The sequence below is a fragment of the Limulus polyphemus genome, unplaced genomic scaffold (genome assembly GCF_000517525.1).
Source record: "Limulus polyphemus unplaced genomic scaffold, Limulus_polyphemus-2.1.2 Scaffold2395, whole genome shotgun sequence".
NCBI lineage: Eukaryota > Metazoa > Arthropoda > Merostomata > Xiphosura > Limulidae > Limulus > Limulus polyphemus.
This window is the reverse complement of record NW_013668005.1, coordinates 82327-96017: the sequence shown is the minus strand read 5'-3', so window position 1 is coordinate 96017 and position 13691 is coordinate 82327. Positions and strand designations below refer to the sequence as shown.

Here is a 13691-nt window from a genome sequence, read left to right as displayed (position 1 = left end):
TTTCCATAGATTGGAAAGAGAAACAAGAACCTGCAACATTCCCATCTCGTCATGTAACCTTTATGCTAGCCTAGTTATTGAAGCCCAGTTTCAAGATGTCACGATATAATATAGATATGTCCAGTTCTTGGGCTGATCTTCAGCCATACATAACAAAGGATTAGAGCAAGAAAAACTTGGGCACACACGTACTATAATTTTTAAGAAAAAAAATCGTTTGTATACTAGGATAAAGAAACATTCAGTTTTTAAGTTATGAAAGTGTTGAAGCTAGGATGTTTGCGTATTACATATACACTTTGTGTTTTGCTGTGTGACATCATGCCAAATTAGCTTACGTCAGCAAATCCAGGGTGTACGTATTACATATGCAGGTATACACACATTGATGATAGTTGAACAAACAAAATGCTTAAAGTTTTATGCATTTCGTTTATTTGTTTTGGACACTCGTGCAAAGTTATATAAGTACTATCTGCACTAGCAGTTCACAATTTTTAACCAATAGACTAACGAGAAGACAGACAGTCAACAGCACACACACTGCCAACTCTTGGGCTACTCTAATCAAATAGTTGGTTTTGACTGTTGACTGCTACTCTAAAAATACAGGGCTTGGCATGGTCTGGTGGTTAAAGAACTCGACTAGCAATTAGCAGATCCCATTACCAAACATGCTAACCCTTTTAGCAGTGGGAGAGTTATAACATGCCGTTCAATCCCATTATTCGATTAGATAAGCACAAGAGTTAGTGGTGGGTGTTCTACCACATTTAAATTAAGAACGAGCAGCATTGTGCGAAATTTTAAAAAATCCATGGCCCCAAAGTGCAAAACGCTATTTAGCGTCAACAGACACAAAACATGGACCTTCATATCTACTGTGTGGCCACATTCGCCCTAAGTAAACTTACACACACACACACATATGTGATTTTTTTTATGTGATCACTCTTTTATGAAACCTTTTATGTTGTATTCAGTAATTCAAATTTGTTTTGTATAATTTTGACTTGTATTTGATAGTATTATTTCTCTTTATACATATGTATTAAGCACATATTATTACATTTGTTAAGCAGTTTTATCCAGTTATTCTTTCTTATTATTCTTTTGTGGGTGGGGAGCTTTATTTGCAGGAGAGGTCCTTACAATCAAGCCTGCATTTTCTTGTAGTTTACATAGCAAATGAACATAGCATTATTAAACTCAGCAGAATCTACATTTACACCCTATTAAATCTGCATAAAAGTCATCAGTTAAACCATAAGATTGTAGCAGAACGTTATTAATACAATCACACAAATCTCGCAGTAGGACAAACGCAATATCTCAACAAAATAAATCTAGACACAATCGAATAAGGATGTTAATTGTAACAATACTTTTAAATAAATTTTAAAGTAGCACCGATAAAGGGGAAACATAACCATCTGAATGATGGCTGGTAGTTCACAGTTTATGGTACATCTCAGCTAATATATATCATGGTTACACCAATCTCACTGGGTGTCCAAACACTTTAAATATCATCTGTGTGTTATATTAAGTATATATACAGGTTAGATTATTCACTTCTGTTAACCCTAAACATAAGCTTAAACTTTTGAGATACTCCAGAATATTCAATTCTTTCAACATAGTAACATGTATTAAATGTAGTCCCAATAATGGGACAAAAGAAGTTAAAGTAATCGTTGCTCGTAGATGCTCGTAGGTTTCATTCATATATCTCATATTTCAACTTAACTTTACAGCTTTCACGACCATTTAGTGAACTGAAATGGTGCAATAACTATATAAACAAACAAGAAAGGTTTGTTTTTCAGGTTATGTGACCAGTTATGTATATCTGTACGTGTGTGTATTTATGTATGTGTGCGAATGTTTATTTGTTTATGGGCAATTTTAGTGTCTCTAGAACATTAAAACATTTATTGAGATGTATACAACTAACAGTTAGTATTATATATTTACAAAACTCTCCAAATAGAGACCATAGTGAATAAAAATATATATACTTTAGAACCGACTGTGTCCGAGATCGATATCTATATATTTGTATGAGGAATTAACATTATTTTATTTTAACCTTAGTTAGAAATAAGGTCACTGAATCTATCACACCAGTAGAAAATGCTAAACAATATATAAAGCATAATTCTATCTCCTCGATAAAATCAGTAGTCTGTAAGGTTTTCTGGTCATTTTTGGGTTAAAAATAAAGATCAAGTTTATAGTAGAGAAATCAGTCAACTAAAAGTAGCCCAAATGTTGCAGTTGAAACTGTTTTTTTTTCCTTTCTATAACTAGAAGACAAAACATCTTTACTCAAGTATATATATATATAATTTCATGCAGGTTTTCTGCACTTAGTTAATGTTATTGCTAAAAGGATGTAATTAGCTATAAACTTTCTTTAATCTTCAACTCAGACCATTCAAAGAGCTTATACTCGATTGTACAAGTTTCTGCATCGCATCTTCCCTAAGATGTGAGCCATCTTCAAGCGAAAGCTTGGCGTGTTGATGCTAGTATAAGTTAATATGAAATGGGGGATAATATCCTCATGAATATGTATAATGACAATGATCACTGTTGTAAATTATATGGGATGAGGGATAGTACACTAGAACGTTGGCCTAACTTGAGCGTGTAGTATAAACAGTCCTTTCTGCCCTCATGTTGTGAAGAATTATCTTGCCTTGCTCAGTTACAACAGCTAGTTTTCAAGAGTATATAGAAGCAGACTAGCCAAATTGTATGGACCTGAATATGTCTTAGTTCCTCAAGTGCTACTGCGTAAGAAATATTTATATTCATTATCTGTCACTTTTGTTTGACTGTTTTCTTTGCTGGACGTGAGCACTCGTTCTCTTTCAAGCAAGTCTTTCTAAATCTGCCGTAAATTAATTATCACTTATTGATCTTTTCTTCAGAATTACACAAACATTCAGTTTTTCTTAACTGTCTATACATTTTATAATACATAAAACCACGTATTTATTTAACCAAAATTTTTTAACTGTAATTAATATTTAACAAGTTCGTTTTAATTTTATGCTGTTTTTTTTACAACAAAAAAAGAAGCTTCGTTTTGACATTTATTATTCCTAAGATCAGCATTCAGTAGTTTCCGTGTTTCTAAGTATCAGTTCAGTTGAACATTCCAATAATCAATACATTTAGAATTAAATCTTTGTTCAAATATTCTAATATTACAAAGTAGTTTTATATAAAACGTCTTGTATTAAACGGTTAGTATTCGTTTAGTTAAGTAACATGACATTTTGGTGACCAATTAAAAGTTGAAGATATTATCAAGATAAGGGGCAAAGCCGCTTTTATTTTCTTCTTTTCTCTGTAGTCTGGGTGTTTTTGTTCCTATGAGTTTGTAGTTTCTAAAAATAGATTCCGTTCCTTGTGCACAGAGACAAGTTATTGATTTCCTCCTGGTATGTGTAACTATATTGTACTCCCACGCGTCAACGTTGAAAGACAGTGACGCAAAATCGTATTTATAGAAAGAGTTTATCAACGTTTTCAATTTTCCAAAGATAACTAATGCCGGTCTTTATTTTAAAAGTTTTTAATAAAAATTGTGATCCGAAAAATATTCTCATTAATTTATTTTTGAATTTACAGCTCTTTAAGTGTAACAGCTACACCTTTGTAAAGATAAAATATAACGTACTCATCAAATAGGACATCATATTTTATAATAAGCATCACTTTTATCGACACGCGTATTTTTATTTCATATTTTTCTTATGTACGCGTGTTTGGAAGAATACATATTTCTTTTTTGATATTAACAGTAACAAAAGTTTTTAACAAGCATGATTTATTGATATTGTTGACAGGAGCTGAATGAAGAAACATGGTGAAACCAGCTGTGGTATAAATGCGCGTGTTTATTTTGATTCACATCACTAGTTCATTCATCAGTTTATACACGCTCGCTCTTCCAGCCGCGGGCGCATCATAATGTGACGTTCAATCCACTATTCTGTGGGAGTCGCCCAAGAGTTGGCGGTGTGTGGTATTGATTAGCCTCCTTCCCTGCAATTTTTCTCTTCTAAATTAGGGACGGCTAGTGTAAATAGCCCTCTAGTGGCTTTGCACCAACTTCAATAAAATAAACAAACAAACGTCGAGGCGGAACATGTTAATACAAACAAACGTCGAGGCGAAACATGTTAATACAAACAAACGTCGAGGCGGAACATGTTAATACAAACAAACGTCGAGGCGGAACATGTTAATACAAACAAACGCCGAAGCGGAACATGTTAATAGCTTATTGTTTTTATGTTAAACACACGTTTCGGTTAAATATACGTGAACGTGCTACTAAAATGCTATGTTTCTTCTTCTCTCTCTCTTTCTTGTGTGTAAATAAATATACGATTTCATGAATAAACGTTTCTTGTGTTGAAGGCTTGATAGAGAATGTGTCAATCAAGAGTACCAAAAATAAAAACGATACGTTTTGCATCTTTCCGTTTGTTATTTATATGCAAGCATATTTAAATAATTAAACTTAAGTCTCCCACCAATAAAAGAAAAAAACTCCAAAAGCTCAAGCACTTACGAAAGTTAATCTGTTCCTAAAATTGAAACCAGTCTTCGAAAGCGCACGTATATCGTGTATATCCTAAGGCAGAAAGTGATATCCGTGTAACATTTCTTTCAAGATTCTTTAAGTTGTACTATATTTGTATCTGAGAAAATTTCTCATGGAAGCAAGTCTCTTGTGCTAATGGATCTTCGTGTTTAGAAGCTAGTGCTTGTGCAGTGGTTTGCCTGATTTCAATTTTTATTGTTGTAGGAACCATTGTCCAAGTTTTACACCCACCTTTGTAACCAATCTCTGTTACCATAACAACTAGACAATTATGGAAGGCTCAGGTATATGTGAGTGTTAGGTGTGACTATTTAGAAGTGGCAATTGATATATGATGATCGATCAATGTATTTACCCATAAACAGCCAGCTAGACTGGGAAATTAACAGGTGCTTGGGAAGCACTTTATAAGAGCAATATACACGTGTAGAAATGACACTTGACCAGGGCAGTGCACAAATAGCTGCATGTATACCTGTAGAAATAAAACTTGACCAGGGCACTAATTTTGATACCAAATGTGCTTTTAAAGCAGCTAATAGTTGTGACTGTACCAATACAGCTTTTAAATCTACACTTCTACCACTCAGGATCAAGGTTGACTAAACATTTCAATCCTGCTTTTTCTGTTCAGCTGGACTTATCAGAAGTTTCACACTTATTTCGTTGCTTGCCCAATGGTGTTCTCACATGGAAGATTACATCTTGTTAGAAAAGGCCTGTAGAAGAGGATCTATTACTAACAGAGACCTCTGGCATACAAGTTATCTTGAAGGCTGTCTGCTGTTCTCCCTGAGGCCTGGGGACCAAGAGATTGATCAAGAATGCCAGTATTTAGGGTAGAGACTTCTCTAGAGCCAAATCTGCCAAATGCACATAGTCTGTAGCAATACAACCTAGGTAAGTAACATACATTGTGTCCCTTCCTTTTAAACAACGTAGGTGAGTAATATACATCGTGTCCCTTCCTTTTAAACAACGTAGGTGAGTAATATACATCGTGTCCCTTCCTTTTAAACAACGTAGGTGAGTAATATACATTGTGTCCCTTTCTTTTCATTTTTTATTTTTATCCTATACTCATTTTGTGTGTATATAATAAGTTTATGTAGAAAAAATGTTACCAATCTTCTCTGATAACATGAATAATTATCCAAATGTTCAAGATTGTGACTTCATTGTAGAAGCTATTTATATATCCATAAAAAAACATTAGTGATAACTTAAGTAGTTATCATTTCCTTCAACTTTTCATTCTCTGCAATTTTATTTGTATATTTTCATATACAGTATTGAAAGTGATTATGTAAATGGCGAGAAAAAGGTACAAAATAAAATACTACAATAATGCCACGCCTTTTCTCGTGTGAAAACGAACTGTGCTGATAATTTAAATTGTGGTTAATTGTTAATCAACCATTCAAAAAGTGCTACGCCAGTATAAAGCCTATAAAAGTATAGGCAGTTATATTATGATCAGTAGTAGCACTGGGAATCTTATCATTGTTCCCATGACACATTACAAGCATGTAGCTTTTTGTGGTCAAAGATAGTTTATGCGAAGAATTGCAACAAGACTTTATTTTTCCAATGAGAGCTGAATGCAAGACTCTAAAGTGGGTATGTGAAACTGCCACATGATTCAAGTAGTCAACCTCAACAGCTAGTTATTTGTAGAGGTATGCCAGTGTTGAATGTGTTAAAAACATACGCTTCATCGTATCATCCTCAATCTAGTGGCTTAACCGAATGGATGAGAAACGTTAAGAAGCAGGTGCTTGCTAACTGTGTGTTGCCGGATCAAACTGACTTGGGTGAGTACCTGCCATATATCATGATGGCACACTGTGCAACTAAGCAATAATAAACTCGAAATTTCTCGGTACACATTTCAATAGATCTGATTTATGATCCTCTATCCAGTGCAAACATACCAGTGTATTTACAAGAATAGGTGTTGTGGTTGCATTCTGCATTTACTAAAGCACCTAAAGGTGGATGTGAAGAGCTGGATGAGGTAGCTGTATGTCAAAAGAGAAATTATGACAAAAAATGAAGTGTGAAAGAAAGGCTGGTCATTAGATATGTCTGTGATATGCACCTGCAGCATTTAAGTAACTCAGTTGTTTCTGGACTGTTCTGTTTCTTACATGCCAATAGCTGAATGACATGGAATGTGAGATACTACAGTGCGTGACACGTACAAACATATTGAACACTTCTTGATCTAACGCTCTTTTCCTCTGATGAGCCTCTAAAGAACTAGTTGCTCTAAGAATCAAGGGTGGATAAGCAGATCAGTTATGGTAACGAGAGAGTACTGTTTTACAATCTTGATTCAGCAAGTAAGAAGAAAGAATGCTGGCAACACATATCTGACAGTCTGTGATTAATCATATGAGGAAACACCAATAGAGGAGTGGATTGACTGTTTCTGTGATTGGCTGAGACGCCAATGTCAGTATCCTAGCTATTATGTTTCGGATTATTACTTGGCTGGAAGTTAAGATACTTGGTTTATTGACAAATCAGGAAATGGGAGGAAGTTGTAGCCCTTGATTTCTGAGCTTTCAAGCAATATTTCCTGGTAAACTCAGGTGTGATGTCTTGACTGATTTACCTACTGAGTTACAACAGTATTTCTACGTAGCTGATTGTACAATATATGCTAGATGAGCACAACTAAGATAATTGGGGTCATAGGTAAAAATAATAAAACTTTGATGATTGATTTTAGTTGCTTATAGTCACTGGGAACTCTGAAAGGATTTTGCAATCCTTGCTTTCAATGTTATTTCTTACATGTAAAACGTTTGGTTACTGGGCTATGTTTATGGGAAATTTCTAATGTTAATATATATACAAAGTCAAAATTTTAATATTTATATTTCTCCATACTCTCTGGCTTTTACAGTCGATATTTGAACTTCGAAATGTGCTACGTCATCAACAGTTTGTGTATTTTGTAGAAATTAAGATTGAACTTTACCCCTCCTCAAGATTTTGCTGAAATGGTGCCATTAAACGGCTTATTCAAGATACTAGTCACATATAGAGAAATACATACCAGGGCTAGTTCTCTAGATCATCTGTAATTTGCCTAAGTGGAGAATGAAAGAATTGGAGATTTGGAATATCCTGTTTGTTTAGAACATGCTATCAAATGCAGAAACTTGTATGAAAATTGAGAAAATGTGTATGAATAAAAATATTTACATAAACTAATGTGGCATTCTCAAGTAAACTGATTTCCTTAAGTTTTGAGTAGGTCCATTTAATAATGGAAGGCTCAAACAGAAAATGTACATAGGAATCTGAATTTAAAAACTCGACTGAGTTTTAAGCAGTGAGAAATAACTAGACTGGACATGTGTGCTTATAAATATAAAACGTCTTCTTCATAACACAAAGCAAAAAAGCTATGTATGTATTTTCATAGACAAATATATTTTTCCCCTTTACTGGACCATAGAATTGGACGATACCTTTCGTTCTTTCAAGACAGATCTCTGTCGAACAAAATACTCAGATAACTGCACAGAACTCTGAAAATATAGAAATTGCAATATAACAGCCTCTTATACTTCTTTTACAACAGCGTCAATTCATGGCTGGTCATTCTCTCTCAGCATTAATCAGCTGTAACATACAGAAATCACCTACTCGGCCAACACAGGACGTTACGTCGATGACCTTTTCAATAAGGATGTTTGAAGTTACTCCAACACCCCCTCAGGCAGGGTATATATTATATACTTTAGAGAACAAATACACAAAGGCAACTAGAACAAAACAATTTCGATAGTTTCTGAAACAGGTGTTTATGTTAACGCTGCACAGGACTATCTGTGTTATTATTTTTAAAAATTCTTACAGTATTAACGATAACGAAAAACATATATGTCTCCCCGCTAATATACAACATCAAGATAAATAGAATTTATCTCTGCTTTGCAAGTAGATGTATCTTTTAGTTACAGTGGTTGTATAGGAAAGGAGCTAAACTATACACAACTATAAAAGTCACGTGTGAATCGTTTCCAAACGACAATTTTAATAACAGGCCCGTCAGCAGGAATTTTTTTTGAGGGCGGTGCAAAACTTGAGTTTTTGCCAGAGTGTATTCTGGTCGCGAGGCAGCGAGGCTACTACCCTAGGGGAGTCATTCTCCCCCGGAAAACTTTAAAAATCTAGAGATCAAAACTATGTGAAAAAATGGCCGAAAATGTAAAATTTTATTTTGCTCTGACCTTGACCTCACCTTATATTACATAATTGTTTGTATTTCATTAACAAGAATATCTATACAAAGTTTCGGTGACATTCATGCAAAAATAGGCAAGAAAAGTGCTAAAAATGTAAAGTTTCATATATTTTATTTTCTGTGACCTTGACAATTTCAGTTCATTAAAGCAGATTGCCCAGCTCAATCCTGTGGACATAAATTGGCAAATCGAGTTACAACTCCATCTGTGTTGACAGATCGATCTTTATACAGCTTTTCTTTTTAATGTTTCCAAAAAAAAAGGCTCATTTTTTAAAAACAATTTTCTCATTTCCATGTAAGACTCTACTTTTTCTAAAATTCATGTTTTTTTGCGTCATAACCATTCAGGAAAAAAGTACTGTTACGACAGCGGAAGTCACGTGATTCTAGTAATACGTCATGAGATTCTAGAAAGATCATGTCTGTTTGTGGCACCTCTAATCTTCTCTATGCGCCTTCTTTTCTTATAGTATATATAAGACCGGCGAGAAGTGACGGCATGGAGATAGATAGATAGCAGACAGAGAAATTGAAGATATAGACGGACAGTTGAGTCAAGCGCGGTAGTAAGTAAAGTGCATGAATCGTTCGTTGAGAATTATAGCGTGTGTTTAAGTTAAAGTGACCTTTGGAATTAAGTGTATTGCAAAGTTGAATTGAGAAAGAATAAACTAGTTTTATTTAAGAAAAGGCTTGTATCGCTGAAGTTTCTCGGAAAGAATTTCTACGAAAAATTAACAAACTAACACAGACATAACAGTATACTAAGTCATTATCAGACCAGCCAGTCGGCAATATAACCTAAGTTAGACTGAGGAAAGTCGGTCTATTAGGCTAGATCTAGCCAGGCTACCTAGATTAGATTCCAGTATATATACTTTAGGCCTACATCTAGATCTAGTAGGCGTAGATCGAGATCTAGATAATCTAGCCTAGTATTAGAGATCCAGAAACTATATTCTCGGGCATTAGCCCTCGGGATTGCTTACTGTAACTAGGCCTAGATCTAGTCTACCTGCGACGAAGTTTGCTGAAACAATCTTTTATGGTCTGACATCCAGAAAGCGACCGTTTGTAAGGTGGCTTAGTAGAAATGATGGTATTATGTAACAAAGATCTATCGATTTCGTCTAGGCCTAGCTACATTTATTATTTAGAATCTATGTGATACTACACAGCCACGACACTGTCATGGCTGTCGACAATTATCTATTATCTAAAATCTATTAAGTGTTTATGTCTGGACGCATTAGATTAGCTTACATGACCACGTGGAAAAAAAAGGGGGAGATTTTAATAAGTATCTTGACATTTCTATCACTGTGTGACAGTCAACCACTCATGAGTGTCCTCACAAATGAATTTTATAAAATACGGTAATCTAACTTGTCATACATATTACGAAGTTTACTTGTTCAGTAAGAGATCACTGTATTTAACTGGTGTTAACAATTTTGTACATGTATTAATTTACGTTATTAAGGAGGGGTGTGTGTGTGTGTGTGTGTGTGTAATCCAAGAAAAGGGGGTGCGACCTAGGTGTGAAAAATGTGTACAGTGACTGCTGGTCTTTGGTTGTCGTATTGAGTACAAGTCACACAAACACGGCGTATTTGTATGTGCTTATAGAGTAACCTGAAAATAATCCTAGTGCAATAGAAAGAAACTTATCCTTACGTTTTGCACTCTTAGGGCACATTGAGTGCTGTAGTTTCTAAGCCTAATTATATTTATTTGATGTCTTGTTATTTCAAAATATTTTTTGCTGATTTCAAATAGACATAATATCACATAAAAATTAACAGGAATAAAAAAATCTCCAAAATTAGAAATAAATCCCGCAAAATAAAATCATAATTTGTGGATGTAAAAAAACTTGAAACTGTTTGAAGTTTTGAAATATAACTTTATATTATAACGAGTAATAATAATAATAATAATAAAAACACTTCTACTTATTTCCTTTGTATTTTCAACAGATATTTTTATTGTATGTCGAGTTCACCCATGTATAGACAAGAAAACTGCGAATACCGTTATTAAATCAAAAACTGAGCGAAAAGAGTGTATACAAATAACACTTTTTAAATGCTGTTAACAGAGTATATAGACATAAGGTCTCTCAGTTATGCGGTTCTATTTTTTTGTATTCAGGTTTTTCTTCTTGGGAAATCTAACATAATTCATGAAGATACCCAATTTTGCTTGATGAATTGTTTGTTTGTTTGAAGTTATGCACAAAGCTACACAATGGGCTATCTGTGCTCTGCCCACCACGGGTATCGAAACCCGGTTTCTAGCGTTGTAAGTCCGCAGACATACCGCTGTGCTACTGGGGGGCTGCTTAATGAATTCTAAAAGTCATCAGCTAATGTTTACTTTTATTTACAACTACGTTTCATAGACTGTGCATAAATATCATCGATAAACTATCTAAAAATATTGTAGCATTCAAAAAATATCTTAAAAACATTAACCCTATAGTGTATACAAAAATGCTTATGTAAAAGTGGAATACATAAAAGAAACATTAAAGTATATACTATTATTGCAATAAACATAATGAAGTAATTTGATATTAAGAGGTATGAACTTTTTGCGAACGTTTCTGCATTTCTTTTATCATTTTAAAAACACAACGTTTACACTATAGTGGGGAGAAACAGGGTTCAACTTTACAACTCCGAAATGATATTGAATGCTCATTGAATGAGACGTCCCTTGGTAGGTCAGTGGTAAGTTTGTGGACTTTCAACGATAAAATCTGGGGTTTTAATCCCCATTGTGGACAGAGCTCAGAGAGACCATGGTGTAGCTTTGCACTGAAAACATAGCAAACAAAGAACAAATATCATGAGACCTTACTTACAAAAGTCGGATAACTATACTATTTTAATTGCTTACATAGGCCACTTAGCTAAAAGTTCACTTCCTAGCTTAAGAGGTGTAAGCTAGCATTTCTTCCGGTACATTTTATGCATGGATGCTTATAGAGAATGGCCCTCTTTTGTCGTATACGTTAATCACAATACACAGTGTATAATTTCAAAGCCAAGAACACCTGAAAACCACGTTGACCTCAAAAACTAATCAGAAGAACTGTACCGATTCTCTTCAAATAACAACAACAACAAAAAAAGAAGCAAATGTACTTTAAACAATATTGTTCGGAGTGCATTTAAAATATAAGCTTGTTCACTTCTTCTATAATGAAAAAATACAACACAAAGTACAAAACTATTTCTGATTTTTAAAAAGACACAAAATGCTAGCACATTTTTTTAGCATACTGTTATGACAGCGGGGGTCACGTGACCCTAGTAACACGTCATATTCTCGAACGTTCACGTCCCTTCCTGAAGTCTCGAGAGGCTACTAGATATGATGTATTCTTGTATATATAAGCCGCCAAGAAGAATTTTTACGGAAAATTAACTAACGACCAGAGACGTAACAATACCTTTTATTTCACGGAGCATATGCCATGATCATATTGACCATTTCCTTTTTATTTTATACTGGCTGTACTTGGGAATAATGGTTCCGTTGTTAAAATTTTAATATAATATAGTTGTATCTAGTTCATCATGTAAAGTGTTAAACTGATAGTATTTATGTACGCATGTGAAGTATTATAATCCCCTTTACTCGTACCGTAACGAAAGGATGCTTGTAAATATCATGTACTACACACGTACATAACACCATACTGTAGTGATAATTTTCATGGCACAGCTGTGATAGTCTTATTATAATTTTCTGGTTTCATTCAAATTCTTTGAATGATCTAGGGAATAATAAGTCACACTTCTTCCTATTTAACAATTTATTTTAAATCACCAGAAAAACGTTTAAATCATATCATCAAGAAAACGTGATTCTGAACACTAGAACGGACGATTTGTTTGTTTTGTTAACCTTTTTTTTTTTTATTTTTAGCGTAAAAGCTGCACAATGGATTATCTGCGTTCTGTTCACAGTGGGGAATTTAATTTCGGATTTTAACAACGTAAGTCCAGAAACTTACCGCGGATCCACCTGGGGACAGAATGGACAAAACTTCTTTAAAATCAATGAAAATTCATTACCGTAAAAGAACTACATGAAATGCAAGAGCATACTTTATTATAGAGAATTTTGAAAATACTAAACCCTAAGAAAAAAAGCCGTTGACGAAAAAAAAATGTAAAGCCTGACAGGAACTGGTGGTTAGAGCGCTCGACCGCAATCTGTGGGTCGAAGGATCGAAACCCGTCAATGGCTGGCATCTTGGCCCTTTCAGCTTTAATATATATACTTTTACGGCCAACCCCACTATTCGTTGGTAAAGAGTAGCCGGATGAGTGGTGTTGACAAGCTACATTCCCTCTAACCTATCATTTCAAAAATTAGGAACGGCTAGAGCATGTAGTTTTTGTGCAGCTTTTCACGAAATTCAACAAAAATTAGAACAGTCTTAAAATAAAATGTAACTTACTCTAGCTAAAAACGGTTATGTCACAAATATGTTGTGCTAACTGCGTGGTACAGAAAAAATTAAAGGGATTAGTTTTGGTTTTAAGAATATATATGTCTGGAATAAAGTTTAAGCCATTACAGTAAAATAATAGGATTAGCTTAAGTTTTAAGATTATAAGTGGCTGGAATAAAGTTTAAGCCATTACAGTAAAATAATAGGATTAGCTTAAGTTTTAAGATTATAAGAGGCTGGATAAAGTTTGAGCCACTTTTCTACCTATTATCTCTTATCAGTCATTTGAGAGACCTGGAATGGCTTGGTTGTTAAGGCACTCGACT

The 13691-nt window shown here is 34.3% G+C and overlaps 1 protein-coding gene across 1 annotated transcript in view; it reads left to right on the top strand.

Annotated features, from left to right (window-relative positions):
• The window catches only part of LOC106466844 (protein NRDE2 homolog), a 53672-nt gene extending 44275 nt beyond the window's left edge, over positions 1 to 9397 (top strand). The window contains exons 12-13 of the mRNA XM_022394909.1: positions 5262 to 5527; positions 9365 to 9397. Coding sequence (XP_022250617.1) covers positions 5262 to 5352 — 91 coding nt within the window. The 3' untranslated portion in view covers positions 5353 to 5527; positions 9365 to 9397. The remainder of the gene's footprint in view (positions 1 to 5261; positions 5528 to 9364) is intronic.
• The last annotated feature ends 4294 nt before the right edge of the window (positions 9398 to 13691 follow it).